Source organism: Oxyura jamaicensis, chromosome 7 (genome assembly GCF_011077185.1).
Source record: "Oxyura jamaicensis isolate SHBP4307 breed ruddy duck chromosome 7, BPBGC_Ojam_1.0, whole genome shotgun sequence".
Taxonomy (NCBI): domain Eukaryota; kingdom Metazoa; phylum Chordata; class Aves; order Anseriformes; family Anatidae; genus Oxyura; species Oxyura jamaicensis.
Genome location: NC_048899.1, coordinates 15,044,971 through 15,065,906, shown reverse-complemented (window position 1 = coordinate 15,065,906; position 20,936 = coordinate 15,044,971). Strand labels below are relative to the sequence as shown.

The window sequence follows — 20,936 nt, the reverse complement described above, 5'->3', positions numbered from 1 at the left end:
ACACAAACAGACACATTCTACAGCAGATCAAGACAAATTCTAGTAGTGTACTTTCTTCTACAGTTTCCCTGTAATGTTTCTCTTTGAAGGTTTCAAAATAATCAAACAATTCAGCTTTCCCTAGAACTCTTGGACTTTTTCAAACCTGAATTAACTCTCCTTTACACAAACCTTCTGCAAAGAAGCTCCTGGCACTGTTCATATTTTTAAAATCTTTTTCTTACCATTTCTTAATTTCTTCTCTTTTAAAAATCTTTTCATTAGATTTTTTTCCCCCAAGGTGGATTTTTTTTTTAATTCTTTTTGCTTTTCTTGCCTCTTTCTTTTTTGTTTGTTCCCTAAGACTTATCTCCAGCTTTTTTTCTTGTTGCATTTTCCTTGAGCTCTTAAGAAACCGTGACCTGTTTACTGAAAAAAACAAAAAACAAAAAACAAAAAACAGAGCTCAAGGTTTAATATTTTACCCCTTACTCACCATCCTGTATCTGGCTGCAGTCAACAGCAAACAAAATTCATCATCATCAATGGATTTTCACTGACATGCACTGTATTTGCTCACATAATGGCCCCATATATTGCCTTTGAAACGAGGGCGTGACCATTGCTGAGATATATTCCCAGGAGTCAGTAATTGGCATTGCTGCAGGACATGTTTGCATAGTGTATTGAAGGCAGACCTGCAGAAAAGCAGGCTTTGAAGTTGTTTTGGATGGTACTGTGCTCTCAGTAGGACACATCAACATTAACCTAAGCACGTCCTCTTTGGATTGAAGCAGGCCACTGGCTAGCTGGTTTGGAGCATGGGGGGCAACAGGCACACATCTGCCTCTAAAAGGTCAGGCAAACACATGAGGGTACAAGACCTTCCCAAAATCTGCAGTGAGCTCCAGGCTAAATGCTGCAGGCTGGAGTGGCCTTGCTCCAGCTTCTGACAGGCATCCTCCTTATCTCCACATAGTTTTGGGATGGCCTCAGATCTGTTAAGACCACCTTTGGAATACTTGTGGACAAAACACCCCTGCAGTGCCCCAGTCAGAGACAGGGCTCTCTGTGCAACAGGCTCTGCACAGGTGCAAAATAAAAGGAGAGCCCTGTTCCCACACACAGAGGAATTACTGGAAACAGTAAAGGCAGGTGGGGGAACACAAGACAATATGGAAACAACACTGGTCAGCAAGATGCCTGACAGTGATACTTAGTATTTGAGGAAAGTGGTAGATATATCACACCCATACAGGCTGCAAAGACAATTTTAGTCTTTGAGTCTCACTTCTGTGAGAAGTCACTATAAACAGGATACTAGCATTTTGATTTAAAAGAACAACTTGACAGAGCTACCATACAAACACACAGAGCAACTTTGGTGCCAGGTAACTAAAATAAATGTATGCAGAATACCTGTGAGAATGCAGCCTCTGAAGTTGCTATTTCCAGTGAAGGAAAAATGTCCATCCACTTCTCTAATCCATAGCTTTATAACCATGTCACCTGAGCCCAAAAGTGGATCACAGCTGCTACTCTGGGAGCAAGGAGGATATTTTGTACCCAGCCCAGCTCCGTATACCTGTCCCACCTGCAGAGAGGAAAGCAAGCTGGCCCACCAACGTTTGCGAGCAGGAGGAGAGATTGCTTTTATGTGCTGTATTTTTCCTGCACTGGCCATGGTTTGCATGGTGCGCATTATCACTGACATAACCACAGTGACCATAAGATTTTTCTTTCCCTGATTTTTCTACATTTAAGCATACTCTCCATTACTATACAAAATTACCCTTTTTTTCCATCTAATTCACTGCTCCCCATGGTATAGCAATTAAAATTGATTCATGAATACAATACATTTGCAGGGAAAAGCAGAACAGAGAAAGCCGCTCACCATCACGTCCCTCGCCAGGAGAAGCTTTGAGGCCTACCCCGAACAAGGCCCCCTCAGATCTGCTGGCACGCAGCTTAGAAACCAGAATGTGGTTTCCAACCTGTGTCTTGCTTCAGTACAGAAGATATGGTCCTTAAAGCAGGCACTGGGCTTTGACCAGCTGTATTTGGGCTCTAGCTTTTAGTTTTGTGTTTCTGCAGATCCCACTTTGCAACAGGAAAGTTCTTTCCCTCCAGTCCTGCACCCCAGCACCCGCCGCTGAAGGAGAGAAGGCACCTGCAGGACTCAGGCAGATGGAGAAAATACAAGGCCCTCAGCCTCCATGTTTCACTCCCAAGTATATGTCTGGATTTGACAAAGTCATGCCTATCAGACAGATCAGCAGATAGTCTATCAATGTTGTAGTTGCAGGATTAGGTGGGAAGAGCACTCTGCCAACTTGCGCTTTACCACAATGAAAAGAGCGGTGCAAGCCGTTCAGTGCTGCTCTGGAGACAATAAAAAAGGACAACTCATCACACTAACCAAATTCTTCTCCCTTAATCCCAGTGCAGGACCAGTTTATTTTGTGATCTTGAGAGGAAAATAAATTAAGTCTTAAATTACTGGTATTTAACTGCATATTCCAATTGTATAAAAACTCTGAGAATACAACTGAGGCCAGGAGGCAAATTTCTTTTATGAAAATCCATCATGTTTCAGGACAAACAATGTTATAAGAACAGAAAGAATAATAATATTATTCTTCTACCTCTAAGCTGTTGTCATCTATGATGGCATAGCTGGGTCTTCCAGCCAATCCCATCAGAGGGCCACACTGGCCACCAGCAGAAGAGCAGTGTGGAGAACAGCGCGCTACAGCCCTGCCTCAGCATTCTGGCTGCTCTGTACTCAGTCAGAGATATTCCCACTGCACTTGCTGAAGAATTTCTGAAATTTGTGAAGAGATTAGAGCCAAACTTCTGGTCCCACAGAGGTCAGGGAAAATAACAGAATAATGGTTAGTAGCTTTTAAATGTTAATCATGACTATTCACACTAAAACCTCACTATACTAAAAACACAACCCCTCCCAACACCAGCTCATAGTATGAAAATCTTTAAAATAGCCTAAAAGGATTTTCTCCTAAGGCATAGGTAAGTTCAGCTGCAGAGGATTCTAGCACCTAGATACAATTTTCTGTTTCATGGAGGCTGTGCAACCATTCCTCCTCTTACATACAACTGTGCATATCAGTGTGTTAGTGATGCTTTTGCAAAGAGGGTTTGACAACAATAGAGAGTCCCCAGCCTGCTAAATAAGAAGTGACAACTCCATTTGAAAGCTGTCTCTGGATGTGTTTTATGTGCAGAAATTATCTGTGACAGTTCAGATCAAAATAGAGTTTTCATTTCATGTGGGAGGTAAATGGACGATAGAATAGGTTACTTTAAATGCTGTAGTCTAGTCCAATTAATGTTTCAGACTTTTTTTTTGTATGGATTTCTTCTGTATTCTATGCTCTAAATTTTGGGGTAAAAGATATGTAAAGCTCATTTTGACAATAGCATGATGCAAAAACCAGGCTAAAAGGTAATAAAAGCGGTTAACAAAAACAATCATGCAGAAGTATGGCAAAAAAGCTCAAGTTACAGTAATCTGGCTGTGAAACTAATAAGTATAAAACAGAAGAGAAAACATCACTTCATCATTCTTTCAGGGAGAACCAGGCATGGGAATCAGTTCTGATTTCCCACCTCAGTCAACTGAAATGTTGCCACTTTGATGGAAAGAGGACTTGCACATCAGTCTTCTTTCTGAACAGCAGATGCAAATCCACATGCTGTCTTTTGCTTTTCAGATTGTGCAACACAAATTTACAATTTCTAGCTTATGTAACAGTGACAATTTGTACTTTTAAAAAATGTCAAATCCGAAATATTACATTGGCCTCTAAGACAAGGTTGCAGATTTTCATGTTTTCCAGAACACCATACCTGCTGATTTTTTCAAAGGTATGCCCCATTAGGTACCAGGCATGATATCTTACTGGAAATAAGACAGGATACGATAGAAAAGCATTAACGATTTCATCTGTTCTTGTATCCCTTTTATGTATTGTGGCAACTGCTGCTATCCTATCCATATACAGTGACTACCACGTGTTACTTCCAACAGCTATAGCAATGAAGCATGTACCACCAAATTTATGTAGGTATGTATGTAAATGCAGAAGCATTTACATACAGTCACATTTCTTCCCAGTAAGCACAAATTCACATTTGTTACCTATAAACAGATCAGTTGTCTCCTGACAACTGATATAGAGATGTGTTTTCCTAGAGGTTGGGATCCTCTGCTGTTACTTGAGAACAACCGGGATTCTGGTGTAAAAGTGGAAGGGAACCGCGCTGACTTAGTGCCCAGAGTCTCCTAGACATCTTTCAGAGTTGATGGGGAAAACAGTAGTTCATTCAGTGCTTTTCAGATGTAAGCAGTAAGCAGTGCTAGCAGAAAAGCTACAGACCCACGAGAGTGAGTGATTTCTTCCTAAACAAGGGCCCACAAACCTTACACAATCTCTTTTATGTCAGACACTAAACAATGCATATTTTGAAACTTTTCTATGAAACAGCATTTTTCTTGGCATGATTTTCAATTTCCACCCACTTGTAAGAGCAAGTGTCTAAATGTATCATCTCTCAACACCATAAGTAAAGAAAACACTTAGAAAGCATATTAAAATAATTTTCCTCAATTCATGGGACAGTAATTTGAGGTTCCATGGGCATTACAGAAAAGCAGACCTCTGCTACAAATGCACTGCACTACTAGGAACATGAACTGAGACAAAGCATTCAGAAGATATTAGACCTCAGTACTTTTACTGGCCCAAACCTGAATACTGGCAATCTTATTCCTCAGAGCTCTGCAGGTTTTAATACAAAAGGGAAATTAACATGTATCTATGTGCTGCGGTCTTTAAAAGAAAAACACCAGAACAATGAAACTGCTCAGCCATTTGATGTATTTGCCATAGCTAATAGTAATGAGATAGTGGGCAGAGTGCAGATAAAAGGCTAAAAGGTATGAAGGAATACTGTTAATCATTTCCGAAGCCACACAGACATGTAAAAAATACCAGTATTTAGGCTAATGAGTGTAAATTTGGAGAGGAATACTCGAGCACTTATCATATTTAGATTGATAATCTATTTGCAGCAACACTCAAAGACAGAGAGTTAGACTTCTGCCCGTTCGGTTCTGGAGCCAGAACATGTCACTAAGTGCAAGAGACTTTTCAAGCTCTGTAGCAAAGAGGTCAAAGTATCAACACTGATGCAGACAGTGGTATTTACAGAGAAAAGGAGGAAAAGATCAATCCCTTCCCCCCAGTCCCCTTTACATCAGCCACTGCTTTAACATTGCCATTGTACACGGCGGCACCAAATAACCGCCTCCTGCTTTTTTTTCAAATGAGGGATAACAGAAAATGCCAAAGGAAGAAAATAGCACCTTATTCAGGTGAAGGACTGCAGACTGCTTGCTTGTAATTTGTGTACTAACAATCCATAACAATTAGGAACAGGTTTATTGCTGCTTTGCTGCTGCTCCCTAATGCTCCTCCGCCAGCTCACACCCCGCTGTCGTGCTAGAAGTGCCTGCTGACCTGCGAAGCAGGGACGAGCTGCAGAAGGCCTCCTCTATCATTACCTGAGAGCAGCGCTGAAGCAATCCAGGTCCCCTGGTTAGCGGCGCACTTAGGGCACGCAAGTGCTCAATTAAAGCAGTCTTTCAGCCAATTTAGCATTATGTCAACTCTGACACAGAAGAGAGCTGCACCCTCCTTCTGCCCCACAGAACATGCTTTAAACCTGTTTGCATCCCTGTGAAAGTACATTGCTGATTACTTTTCAACTGCCAGACTGTGCACAGCACTGCCACTGGAAACATGTCCCATGCTTTCACTTATAGGCTGGTCTCACAGTAATTGTTCTCCATGCATTTTATGTAAATACCATAATGATCGTTTGCAGTTGATTCCCATTTACAAGGTAATAACCATATCCAGGACTAAGTAGACATCAAAGCCTAAGGGCCGAAGTGTTTACAACAGATAAACTCCAGAGCTGAAGGACATATTCTAGCTAATAACGGTTTCAGAAGAAATGCCCCTAAGATACTATTAGGCTGTAAAAAAATATATTTAAGATTAAAATTTTAAGTGAGTGAAGAAGTTAAACCATAAATATGGGTCATCAGAGACTGAATGATAAGATGTTGTTTGAAATGTTAGAACACTATCTGACACTTGCTTGTTTCTCCTCACTACTGCCAAATCCCCGGAGGGAAGGGGCTAGCAATCTCCCACAGCGTAGATTCAGATGAGTGCGACATCGATGCAATGTCACACTGACCGACTGCCACTGAAGGAACTGGAACAAGAAGGGGGGAAAACAAATTAAGAGGACATTTACTGCTTTACAAGTATGTTCAAGCTATTCAATTTTTAGCACTTTCTAAAGATATTTCACACTCAATCCTCTTACATCATCATCTTTATCATGTGTTTTTTTTTCTTTTTCTCTCCTTCAGCTTGATTTGATAAAAAAAAAAAAATTAAGGCAGCTACCTGTTTTGCAGGCAACTGAAGACTATGAAACCTTTCATGCAATTGCTCTCCACTGCTTTTTAAAAAATGGCCTGCAGGCATCAAGGACAAGGTAGTGATAGCAAAAGATAACTGGTGTGGTTATCTGAAGCAACATCATTTTCTCATGTTCCTTTGTCCTAATGAAAGACCTCACTTTCCCTCAGATGCAGGCCACAATCTACTTGAAGACAAGTTACTTGTTTCATTTTCTATGACAGTCTAACACCACTCTCCACAAAATAGTCACAATTCTCTTAGACCGTCCCAGAATCAATACAGATACCTTGATCAATGTCAACAAATGATCTGTAGCTGCGTGGCCTGCCAGAGAAACTGTTCCTCAGCCACTGTACGTGTGAACTCCATGTGGTGCCAGGGCTCCTTTTAGGGATGTGAGGACAGTCAGACAGTCACAGAGGTGCAGAGTATGTACCAACCTAACTACATCAGAAGGCTTGAGCTGACAAACTATTTCTTGGCTTGCTCTGACCCCTCGGGTTACTGTCTCTACCACTGGACTTGTGATCACGTATTGAAAAATAGCACATTTTAGAGATTGTCATCGACTGTATGCTTTGCACAGCTGTCAGACAGTAATCACAATTATTCTCTTTTTATTCTGCATCCTGTTGCCTATTAAGCGATTTCCATCACATCTCTTCAGTTCTCCCAATATTTTTGCTAGCACAATATTGAGTGATTTTCAGCTTTTCAAACAACATCAATTCTTAGTTTTTGCTGACCGAAAGGCAGTTCATGCTTCTGTCTGTACTTGCTGCCAGCAACGCTGCTTACTAAGTCCTTGGGTAACCTTTCACCAGTAGCATCTTGACACAAGCAAGGAGCAAGGTCCTGGACTCTGTTTAGGAACAGCTGGTTTATTCTGCTATTAGATCCTTGAACCTCTCACAAGTAGGTTCCCATTGACTCATTCTGAGGTCAGATCCATGGCCCTGTTACATCTTTTATAACTTAAGTTGAGAGCTAAGTCACTTCATTGAAACAAAAGCATTAAGATCAGTGGAAAAATCTTAAAGCAGGAAAATCAAATTACAAATATTCTGCTCAGAAAATGTCAAGAATTCCCTACAATTTTTATGAACGCTTACAGACCACTACAGTTTCCACTGTAAGGCTTCCCTTACAGAGTTGAGCTGTGTGAACACCATACAAATCTAAGCGCTATGCCTGGACATGAGCAGTCATGCTGGAAAGTCCCCAAATTACTGCACTGTTCCTAGTGGCTATTTAACCTGGAAATGCTGGAGGGTCTGTGGTGTCGTCCCACCCCCGGCAATGCTGGTGGGTTCCGTGGTTCCCTCTGCTGCAGTCATCTGTATAAGTGTAGATTTTTTTTTTTTTTCCTGAAGAAAAATGAGGAGAAAACCTATTATTGACTGCTTACTTTCAGAAAATATCTCTCAGCACTCTTCCACCTCCAAGGAAAGACACAATATGCACAGACTGAATCCCATACCCTCATCTACTGATCAGTTTTACTAGACAAAGACTATCACTGCAGTGAAAGGAACAATCTTTTTCTTTCACTTTGCACATTTCTTTATACATTTGAGTAGGAGCTCAAAAAATACCTTAAGAGAGGATTTTTTTTTTTTGAAACTCACAGTTCTGGACAGAGTACAAGTTCCCTGAGGTCAGCAATGTAAATTCACCTCACACCGGGCTACACAGCAAAGCTTGCACAAGGCTAAGTCATCAGGGCTTTCTCTGGAAATTCTTGCTTATCCAGAAGCTAGAAGATGGTAAGCCAAAATGACTATGTCAGGAAGCTAGCGGAAAACCAGCAGAGAGTTAACAAAAGGAGTTGGGAACCGGGCTGAGAAGGGGAAAACATAAGAAAAACAGTTTCTTGGATCACAGCGTGTTGGAAGAACAAGCCTCTGAATAGTGAGCAACATACGGACCTTCTGCTTGTTGTTTCTCTTCAGTCAGGGAAATGGGACTACGTTAACATTCATCATTTAACCCGAGTTGCAGTACAGAATAAACCTGACTGAAAACATACTTTTTCCCTCCCCCCCCCTTAGCTGAAGCAACTCTGCAAGGCTAATGATGGGTCTGAGGAGACTCATTCTGACAGAAAACAACCTGGAGCAACGAAAAGCTGGGCACTTTGAAAACCCCAAAGAGTACGAAGTAGAACAGGCTATTTGGAGACAGTAGTGGGAAAATAGAACCACATCACATTTAACCATGTCCCTTAAACTTTAATTAAAATAAGATTTAGCAATTTTATTTAGGATTACCAAAATCCCAGAGGATTTTGCATTTCACTGCCTATACTGCTACCAGACAACTATTAATTAGGAGGAAAACAGAGCACACAATGTCACATCCATCTATCTATCCAGTACATCCAGTAAGGTAGGTTTCCTTGTTCAAGAAAAATATCCTAGTTACACTTCTTGCCTGCTAAATGGAAATACCACATGCCATTAAGGTTTGCACTTTAAGTATGCAAGTGACTGGCCTATAAACAAGATTTTAACAGCTTCTCTTTTGAACAACTCTGACTGTTTAATTAATCTTCAGCCATTAACCATTCATTTAAAATGCCACTTACGAAATCTTAATTTTGCACATTATCAGCTGGTTCGCAAATAGCTATCTACGAGCAGAAGTGTAATGATCTTCCTCACTGTTCCTTGGAGCTTACCAACCTTATAGTCAATTCTGGCTTCTTCATTAACAAGACACATATTAGCATTTAAAATTAAATGGCATTTTGTTAAAAAAAAAAAAGGGGGGGGGCACGGAGAAAAGTTAATATGTACACACATTATTCTACTGCTGATTAACGGCGCAAGTATGAGCTTTCGGTCAAACAACATCCTGCATGAGGCAGAATTTAGCATCTCTTGCTCACGCTAGGAAATACACTATGGCAGGAACACATGCAAGGCCGTATGATTTCATTCCAGCTGTATGGACGATCTCATTTTGTCTTTATTTGTACATTTAAGAGGCTGACAACACCATCTGCATTTCACTCTGTATGCTCTGGTATGGTCTCATCTTCCAGTAACAGACCTGCTCTTTCTCCAGGGACCTATCTTTTGCATTTGCATCCAAACAACAGAAAGAATGGGACATTACCAACAAATAGGCAGAATTAATGTAAAATAATTCCATGCAATAATATATCACATAAGAAAAGACAGGGCTGGAGGGGAAAAAAACCTGAATGCGTATGAATGCTTAACACAGCTGCCAAAGCTCAGGCTCACCAGCATCTGCAGCAGGAGTCACAAGGGAGTTGTGGGAGTGCAGTATATAAAATTTTACACATCTGTCAATAAGTGAGGTGATCCAAATGCAAACCCTAGCAGGCAGGATGCATGTAGGCAGATTTGTGACTATTCCTGACAGAATTTATTTCTGCTGAAGAATGCGTGGCCTCGAACAACCATGCACACATTACATGGCAGTAGCAGCTCTGCTCTGGTTCAAGTCTGACAATGTCCTTCTGTTTTAGACGTGCTTTAAAACGCTCAGGGTCACCTGATTACTGTGAAATCTGGGGTGTCCATAAGAAGTGAACAACAGGGCTGGGGTGCCAACATTGGAAGGATCTAGGTGAGGAATCTTTCCTGGGAAAGAGCACTTTGAACTCTACCTGCACTGTAGTTTTTCTTGAATGCTATCAGTACATTCACAGCCTCATCTCATTTCTGTTCCTCTACAACACGGAGCCTCATCCCATTTCTATCTTGCCTCCACAACATCCACCTTAAAGAGTAGCCATTCCTGAGTAAAAGAGCCCCCACACCTCTAGCAGTGAATTTGCTTTTTCTATTCAGTGATAAAAGGTGTTGTAGAGGGACATTAGGCATTGACCATGCTGCACCGTACTGAGAAAAAAAAACCTTCATGTCAGGCTGAGGGCCAAGTGACATACCTGGACAACCCTAACTTACACTTTTTGAATAAAGCCTTTTCTGTGCAGCTCTGGGTTGCTAAGGCCTTGCTTTAAACAGGGCAGGAGCCACCTACACCTACCCAAAAGACGAGCATTTAGCCTGCTTTTTAGAACAAAAATTTTCCATTTGTTTTATTTCAAAACTGTGGATCCTTTTCACTTTCCTCTGAAGTTTACACACAGCTTACGATTACCATTTAGTTTCTCAGGATATACACACCACTATTTGTCTTTGATCCTCTCCCGGGGAGGGCAGACTGCTCAGTGGGTCTTGCCTCTCCCCCATGCCTCCGACCGGTTCTGAGGGTGGGATGTGAGGGGCACAGGTTGGGCTGTGCAGAGGGATAGTTTTCCTCATTTACAACTTTGCATTTTGCTAGATTGAACGCGTTGGAAGAGTGCATGATTTCCATGAGGAAATTTTAAATCTGAAATAAGGAAGATCCATTTTTTGATTAATTAATTAACACTGTACAATCTTCCATAGTGAGATAAGATCTTCTACATAATATCTTCTACAGTGGGACCCAAGCATCTCCAAAAACAGAGAGCTGGAACAGACCAGGGCTTTGGATTCTACTCCTATGCAATAAAACAGTGATTTCTTTCTTTCCTTTTTTTTTTTTTTTTTTTTTTTTAATCTGCAACAAGATACAGCTCTGAATGTATTCTTGCTAGACAAAGGAAAACTGTATTAGTTTTTGTCAGACCAGCACTTTGAAATTCCCCAAGATAAGACACATAAATAAATGAAGAATTATACTTGGCAAAGAGTTTGGCATCAGACTTTAAATGTTTCATAGTTCTGGGCTGAGCAAATAAGTTGAGCATGTCTCTAGAACCTTTCAGGAGATGTGCTCAGAGTGTTTGGATAAACTTGACAGCACCATGTTCGAGGGAGGAAAAAAGGAAATTGCTTATTCAAAACGTGAGAAAGGGTTACAACATGTGACATGCCTGACATTTAAGTGATAGAAGTGTTTTACATATGCTCTTTTGGCTTTGGTCTGACACCTAGGCTCTGCCATGGTGCAACTTAGCACTGTCATGGTACAGCCTTGATAACTAAACTCAGAAATGTGACTTACCGCTCGTTTCGGGAACATATGGGCCACAGACCGCAAAGCCTCTGCTGCAGGCTGAGGAAATGTACAGCGTCTCCAGCAGAGACCCACGAGCTCCCCAGCTGCACAAGGTGCCTGTGCAGGCTGCGCCATCCTCTAGGATGGCATTTGCATTACAGAAAATTGTGTCTAATTACAAATAAACTGAAAAATGCTTGATTTACAATGAAATGTGTGATTTTGCTATCTTTTTTTTTTAACTGTCTTTAACTTAACATTCACAGAATACACCGATCATGCTAATGCTTTCTCTATATTCATTAATAAGGACAATTTACATTTATATAGCACCTCTCTTAGTTAGGAATCCCAAAGCTTTCAGTAAAATGTACACAAAAAATTAAATCTATTTCACTGAATATAGTCATCATTGGAATAAAAATCAACAATTGTGAAGCAGTGCAGAGGAACGTTACACAACAGTTGAAAATAAGACAAAGCAAACCCCTCAAAACAAACCAAGGCAAAGAAATCCCTGAGATGCCAGATGCAATTGTAGGTAAAGGGACGTTAGTATGCAAAGAGCAGTGTGAACCAGGTCTGTGTGTGCCCTATGCAGCAGTGCTTGGAGGCAGCAGACATACTTCAGAATGATTAAAGGAACATTCTTCATACACTTGCAGGCTTTTGTTTTCTGCAATAGTGAGATCTCTGTGGGAGATTCTCAGTTTAAACTGGGAATCTACTGAGAAGAATACACTGGGGACACTCGATGGACTTGTGATGAGAAAAGGGAAGGTGGGTAAGTATGTGAATGGTGACTGGCACATATCTGACCACAAAGCTTCTTTCTTTACAAACGGCCTCCAATTCTACAAGCCATTTATTATGCTAATGCATTCTTCTGCAAAAAGAAAATAAAAGTGAACCTACCGTTTCAAATAATGAGTTTTAATTCTCTGTTATAATGACACATAACAAATTTCCAGACCAAAATGCAATAATGTATTCTCTCTGTGTTCAAACCCCCTTCTACCCCAAGCTGCATTTACTCTAGTCACTGATCAAATCTCTACACGCTACATTACAAGTGGAGAGTCAGAGGCAGGAGAAAAAGCCATCCATCTGAAGTACAATTAATAGCAAAACTTTGAGAGAGCATGCATGCGTTAGCAGGACCAAAACATGAGCTATTACATGACAAATGCACTGATAAATGTCCAACCCTGCAAATGCAAAATAACTTTGGTTTGGTTAATAAGCATCCATTATAACCCTTTCCCATCATTCTGAGGCAGACAAGGCAGTTTTCATACTTGACCCTTGAAAGCAGATTTGTTTTTGTAATTAACATGTTACCCAGAGATTTTTCTTTCCACATCTCTTGTCTCCTTTCAGTACTCTCCCTCTAGCACAGGAAGATTTCCTTGCATGTAGTTGCCACTACATTCAACAACTGCTGGCTGAGACCTCACAACACACTGCATAAATTCACATCAAATTATTCAGGTTTGGCACATTTCTGCTGGTGAGTAACAACAACCTTTTTGTCTCTGAGACAAAGGAAATAAGGATTTAAAAAAAGAACAAAGGCAGTCTAATAAAAATCCCCTATTTCCTATTTTTTCCTAATCTGGCTAAACACTATCTACAAGCCTCAGAAATTCAACAAAGCAAAGTTGTTGTGGACTGTTTGTCTTTCAGTACAGAACCAAAACAGATGGAAGAGCCTCTCAGCATGACTTCTGATCATAGGTCAGATATGAGGTAACTTTTTTTTTCTTGTTTAGTTTTTCACTGAATTATCGTGGTAGAACATGCAATTACAGATAAATCCACAGTAAAATCCAGGATCTCAACACTGAATCCAGACTTGGATGGGATTGCGATCATGTCCACATACCAAGTCAAGAGTTTATTCGGTGTAGTTACAGCCACAACATAAGCAATCAAACAAAAGAGGCCAGAGGGAGAGACTTGGGCATTTCTTCCTGGCTGCATGGAAAAACAATGTATAAACCACACTTCAAAACTGATGACATGTTTAAAATGTTAAGCTGTAAAGTCTCTGTTAAAACTGATATTATGAAGCAACCTTTATGACAGTGCCTTACTCCCATGCTGAGTTACATCTGTATATACTTATTTTTGAAAAATCCGTGAATCTGAATTTGGACTCCCTCCTGATGGTAATACTCAGCTCTGGGTTTCTGAGTTAGCGTGAACTTGGTTTCTGATCCCTTCACTACATACAGATGTTCATGCGACTTCAGTAACAATCACCTAAAGCCTTTTCTAGGAAAGCGAAACACTTCAGATGGCAAAAAGCTGCAATCACTGCCTCTAATCTCACCCACTTCACCCTTATGCAGTAGGGGAAGAGTTAACAATACAGAAGAAGAGAATTAGCTATGCCATTATGTTTGGAAAGGTCTCTCCCAAACTGTATTTAGGTGAAAAAGAGAGATATTTGGCCCATTCCTTGCTACACACTTATATTTACCTCAGAAGTATTTTGTCACTACTTATAATAAGGACTCAGCACACATTTTTGAAGTACTGTGATGCCACAAACTAAAATCACTCCTGTATCTGTGCTCATGTATTACCCCAAAATTAACAAGTGTGGCATCACACAGAACAGACAGGCTATAGGGAGACGCTACCCATATGTGGGCATAAACTCAAAGCATAAACAGTTCCTCAAGTCCCCCATGTCATTCGCTGTCGGTTCTTCTTTTCACATACACCTCTCTCTAATGCCTACACACTCAGATATTAGTTTGAAAAACCCAGCATCAATACGTTAACACCGTGATACTAATGAAGACTTATGTTCCTTTAGCCCCAAATTCCAGAAGCATCCAGTTTTAAAACCATCATCATGGTGGGTAATCATCACCTCAACAGAATTTGTTTTCTTTTTAACCCAGGGAAAAACTTGACCATCTTTCTTTGGTGCTATCAACCTGGAAGCTTGACAGTAAGGATTAAAAATTGCTCTTTCCTTCCCACTTGGTTATTGGAAAGGCTGTGAAAGGCAATCAGTCTTGTGAAGCCACACTTCACAGTCTGCATAAAAATGCCATGATTCCCAGTCCTCTCCCCAGCCTAATTGAAAGTGCATAATATCACACAGCTGGGAAAAACTAAACTGTAAACATATGCAATATATCATGTTATCGTACAAAACCTGTTACTAATAGGCATTTGATGATCAGCAGGATCGAAAGGGATCTGAAACCAGAGATGATTTTTGCTGCACTTTAAGAACTTTTCCCGAGTGAAAAAGGGAAAAACACTCTCTCAGCAGGGGAGAAATTGGACTGAAGTCAGTTCATTCATTCTGTTTGTGAAATATGGACTTTTCTTTAATGATTTTTGTTTGACTGCTGCCTTGCTCAGATGCTTTAGGGGCATTGCTGGAGCAAATTACAGTTTTAAGAGGAAATCCATGGCTTTCTAGTCAGTAAATACAGGTGCCTGGGGCACCTGAACAGCCTCCCTGCCCAGCCCCAATCTCCCCTCTGCCAAGCTATTATTGTTTCTAATGCCAGGTGGCAATGTTACCTGTCACCAGGAGCTTGTGGGTAGTGCTGCTTGTTTATTTTTGCATACAATCCTTCCAAGTGCTCCCTCTCCATTGGTGCTGAAGCAGAATCACGTGGATATACAAAGGTTTCTGCTACTGCTGGTGATGATGGCCTGTAAATGCTCGCTGCTGGATAAGCCTCTCGGAAGTGATTCACTCTAGCATAATTTGGATCCACCTCATCATCATCAATGTCAGGTCCTCCAGGACCAGTGGAATAATCAAGCAGGCCTCTCAGTTGCTTTTGCCGTAACTCCTGATGCTTTGCACCAATCCTAACAATGAAAAACAAAGAACAAACATGCAGTTGGATCTGCTTCAACAGCGACCACAGACACTGATTCTTCATGTAAATTTGGAGCATCAGCTCCAACTCCAACTGTTGAGATCTTCCAGGATGCAGTGAAACTGGTGCCAGATGAAACAAAATGGTGCACACAACATTTTGTCTCTGGAAATCACCTTTGTCACCAAGGTGGACATTGTTCTGGTGAAAAAAAAAAACACAATGCTGAATATGGTGGCTTTTTGGAGGTATATATGCATATCCATGCACACACATGGTTTTAATTCTACAGCTGGTCTCCACTTTGCAGTTAATACACCTCACCCAATTCTGAAACATTTAATCTAAAGTAGCCAGTAAAATTATTACTGTCCCTTGTACAGTTGACCCACACAGATTCTTATAAATAAACTAACTTTTGAAAAGTGGATTAAATGTGAACATTAATGGAGAGATAGCACGGTTGTCTCAAATCAAAGGACCACAGTTCATTTGCTGAAGATTTAATTTTTTTTAATTTTATTTTGGCTGAATAGATGGGGAAATCACGCCTCACTATATAGAGGATAGGGAAAAAGTAAAACAGCAAAGAAATTAATAGAAACCTGACAGAGATGAATTGGTGCATATAAGTGAATTAAAGACTATTACTGGCAGTACTCCACTGTGATAAAGCCTTAAGTGGTATTACAAAATGCTGCTGCTAATCAGGGCCATTGTGTAATCTCTTTGGAATAGTAAAACATATTCAGGTAAATTTCAAACTCAGCTGATATTCAATGATTTAACATTCATGCTGAAGGAAAAAAAAAAAAACCAACAACCTATAGCAAGGCATGTGCAACTTCTACTAACTGCTCAGCTACTCTTCAACACTGCATAATTAAATGCTGTGAGATGGATCAAGCAGAATGCTGATCACAGTATGTAATAAATAGCATTTAGAGAAAATAATGAAGCATGGATGAAAAAATGAAGAATGGAAGACAGATACAGAAATGCAGTGATTGACAGAAGAAGCCAACATTCACTGTTTACTGTATCTGAAGTACAGCATCAGCATAGAAGGAATAGTATAATTTGTACCAAAGAAGAATAAGTACAAAGGGTGTAAGCAGACCTGGTTGCCTCAGTAAAGCCTCAGGACTCTGCAGAGTGAAAAATGAAGATGTTTTGAAGAGTCTTGAATGGACATGGAGAAAACAATTCCTTGAAAGAAGAGAAGAGCACATCAGGAGCTTGGTGCTGATGATCCGGTCTGGCAGACAGCTGCTATTAAGTGGAGAATGAGATTCATGCCACTTATTTTCCATTAGAATTGTATCATCAAAATAAATGTTTATTACTTTTCAAATGATTTATAGCTTCACAAATAATTCTAATGAGAACAACATGCTTCTCTCCACATATGTCTGAGTACATTAATGTGCACCATGCAGGCTTTTCAGTTAGACCTCTCCCTTATCCATGTGAGGACATATCTAGTGAGGGTGCCAAATAAAAGGGCAAATTTTTAATGCTTAAAATGTAGGCATACTTTACAGTGGGATGAGCCTGCATATGATACAAGGCCATTGACAGAGGAGATGCCTGCTACGCACTCCATGTTTCCTCAGTGGAGCAGATCACCTTTTTTCTCTTGAAATACTTTCTTATGAAGACTAGGAGGAGAGAAAGATTTCCCTAATACACCATTTCTGCTTTTCTTCAAGTTCTTGATCCCAGCCCAGTTAGTTCATTTTCTTTAATTTTTCTTAACTTTTCATTAAAAGGACTCGCAAAGCCTCAATGTAATCTGCTGCATTATTCTTAGAGATTAAAGGTCAATTACAAGAAATAAGCTATAATCCAAGTGTATCCTTGACACCTCTCAGGTTTCTACACTTAGGCTTCCTAAGAATTCCTCCTTTTTTCTTCCTGGAGTTTCTCTTCTCTGTACAATCTCCTCCTCCTTCCATACCCTCCACCCTACTTCTCCTTTGCTTCAGGTTTCAATTCCACACACACTCCCTGCTGTGCATTCTAATGTTGGTTCAGGTCAGGACAGGTGCTAGCACCATGTGCAAACTCTCACAGGCTAAGCCACTATGTTGAAGTTGTAACAAATTCTGCACAATGCTTGCTTTATCTGCAAGGGAAATTTTTCAGAAGAATCTTATGGAGGGCACAGCCTGGCATCAATGTGTGATAAATTCAGTTAGCAAGGTGTATCTTCTCTCATTTTACTGCCAATTGCTCTGGCTCATCTGGCTGACAACTTCTTGAGATGGTGAGAATTTAATGGAATTCACAGAACGATGGAACGTGCAACTTATTCTTGGTAAAACTAATGGTGACAGTGGTATAGACCTTGGTAATGGTCATGCTTTTCTTCATAAAACAGAGGACAACGGTATGGGGAGAAAAGTCATCATGGATGAGCTGCATGTGACAACAAACAAAAAAGTAGTGGTCATCATTCATTTCCATCTAAACCACAAACCATCGCTAGCAAATTAGTAATAATTAAAGAGCAGCTGAAAGCACGCAGAAGTCTTTATCCTCCAAGGGTTTGTGAATACAGATAAAAGAGAGATTATACAGCAGAGTTTTGTGAAGCAAGCCAGTCTGCCCATGTGTGAAAAAAACACATTCATCATTCACATAAAGGAAACTGTGGCCAAGTTATCACCTGGTCCATTCGCGCGAAAAACAAATTTTCCAGGTAGCTCATCACCAAGAGCACTCGTACTACGATGGGGGTGGGCTCTCACTGAAGATATGGCCTCAGACATCAATGAAGCAGGGAGGGAGGTCTACATTGCTGATTTCCATCTTTTATACATAAAGAGACTTCAAGATAAACCCTCTTGCTGAAGGATTAATATTTTACATGTCCCACGTGGGATTACATTCGAAATGTAAAAATCTATCTATTTTTGTTTAAAAAATTCACACAAATAACTGGTAGTTCCTGCACTCAGTAACTCTGTCTGGTTGGTAGCAGTCCTTGCTTCTCATTATCCTGCTCTTAACCTACTAAAATTCATAAGGCACTTTGAGATTGTTTCTGCCTTTCAGATGAAGTTTGAAAAAGATTATTTGAACCTTCTTAAAAACCTGGGAAACTGAAGGGCTTATGCCTCAATTAGTGATCAAAAAGCCTAACACAGACCTTGGTACAGGAATATATCAGCAGAGGTACATGCTTCATGACACACAGCAGGGAATTATTACAGGCCCATGTGAGATGATAGAGTGCAGAAAATCAGGAGGACATTGCAATCAAGGAATGGTCTTCTCACACACCAGTGCAGAAGGCATAGCACACATGCACAAGACGAGTCCCAACATTTTCTCAGAAATGAGGAGACATAACATTCTTTGGACTAATGTATCACCTGCCCCCTAGGTACTTAAGACCTATCTGAAAGCAAAAGAGTAGTGCATCACAGCAGCATCACGTGAATTTTGCTTTCATGTCTGACAGAGAGAGTAATTTGTTCTGCTATCAATACTGGTATATTCTGCACAACAAAAGCCGGAATTAGGTCACCACAATTTCCTTTTGTTCCTGTAAATAAGACTACCTTCTTCAACTTCTTCTGAATGTAACCTCCAATTGCTTCTACTATTGTAAGCTGAACCTGCTCAAGAACAATTATTTCCATTCTATATTATACTGACCAGCCAATACCAGGTTATGTCAAATTTTTCATGATCAATGTTTCATCTTTTCAGCACAGCTATTACAACTGCATTAATATTTTGTGTTTCTTTTCTACCCTTCCACACAAATCTATAAAGTTTGCTCTGTGATCTCTTTTTCACTTCAATCCAAATGTCCAAATATATGGAAACAAACTGCCAGATGACTGATTATTCTTTCATTCTCTCTATTTCCAGGCCTTCTCTTACATTTTTCACCTTGGAAATTGCTTTGCATTTTTCTGTAGTTTTAAATATGCTCGCTGTATTTCAGCATCATGTTTTCACCCAGTTTTAAAACAATCTTTTTTTTCTGCAGCACGTCCCAGTAGATGCGCAGGAATCGTTTACTGAGATATAAAAAAAATAAATGTTGAATTTCTTCTATCTCTCCTACAATGCTCTGTCAACCCTACTAAGCAGGCTACTTCTGCTATGTCCCACTCTATTGGTTTTACATTTCTGCATCTTCCTCTGCACTTCTCCCTATCTGAAAAAGCATTGTCTTTACTTCCCACCACAAAAACACACAAAAAAAATCCTTCCAAATCAACACAATTATCATAGCAGCCAGCTTACAGTTATTATGAACAAACAGTAATTACAAGAGAGCCCAAGACTTGAAGCACAGGATGGGTCTGGTTAAACAACTGGTGCAAACTTGTGACAAAAGATAAAATGTCACTCAGCACCACGATGCTGGCAGTGAAACCAGAGATGAGGAGAGGCACAGGTCACCATCTGAACAATTTAGTGTAGCACTGAAGTTTCTACAAACTTCCTGATGAGGGAAGGGGAAAAAAAGCCTCTCAGAATGAAGGGAAGTTAAATATATTTCCTTTTGGGTATCCCGTATCAGGCCTGCTTGCTCTCTTCCGCCACCTGAACACCACGCTCTCCAGTTAAATCACTGCATGACAACTACATCAACTTCCCTTAGCTGTGTTTCTGTAAAAACACAACCTCTGCACACAAGCAGCCCGAGAACAAGCAACAGAAGTGCTGCATCAAGCAATGCCCTTTCTATTTCCTGTGACCTACCTTTTTTCTCAACAGCATCCAACACATATCCTATCTTCATCTTTTCTGTCACTTTCAAGACCCACTAGCTATTGCTAGAACCCTTCTCTACAGCAAATCATTTCAGTAGAAAAATATGCTTTGGTAAAATATACAAGCTGAATAAAACTATAGGCAACATTTTCAAAACACGTTGCACGCTACTTTTAGGAGTTAAATGAAGACAGTATCCGATATGCCTCATGTACTTCTGAAAGTGGGACACAGTATTTTGAAAACATTTATTGACACCTCATGCAATATTTGGTAGCACACCCCCAGAAATATAAATCAAGAAAATCCTCTCATTTACTTTCAACCTTCCTACCTGACGTACCCACGCGAAGCACATACACTGACTGCATGTATTACTCCATGAAAAGATGCACAAACCAGGAGTGCAACAGCCACAAAAGGGTTAACAGCCCCAACAGCTCCTTCCAGCTGCAGCCCAGAGCTCAGACACACGATTGAGTTACTGTGGCTTAACAAGTTATTGTGTTTCTGCTGAGCTACTGTCAATGACCACATATGTATTCGCCGCCTGTGACAAACACAATGTAAAATGCTTTAGCCTGCCGTCAGTGACAGAGATACTGACAGGCAAAAGCTGGCTCAGAAGACAGCAGCTCACGAAGAGCGAGGCAGCTGCTGGGAGAGCTTGGGACCACCTCAAGAAAACTCCAAAAAAAAGGAGTGGAGCAGAAGCGGCTTGTGGAGCACACCCAGGAATGCTTTCAGGAATGGAATGAGAGGTCCAGGAAAAGCCACACCAGATACTCATCACCTCTTGGCTCTC

The 20,936-nt window shown here is 40.5% G+C and overlaps 1 protein-coding gene across 1 annotated transcript in view; it reads right to left on the bottom strand.

Annotated features, from left to right (window-relative positions):
- PARD3B (par-3 family cell polarity regulator beta) overlaps positions 1 to 20,936 on the bottom strand; it is a 402,224-nt gene that overhangs the window by 65,550 nt on the left and 315,738 nt on the right. Inside the window, exon 21 of the mRNA XM_035330820.1 lies at positions 15,084 to 15,380. Within this exon, the coding sequence (XP_035186711.1) occupies positions 15,084 to 15,380 (297 nt within the window). The remainder of the gene's footprint in view (positions 1 to 15,083; positions 15,381 to 20,936) is intronic.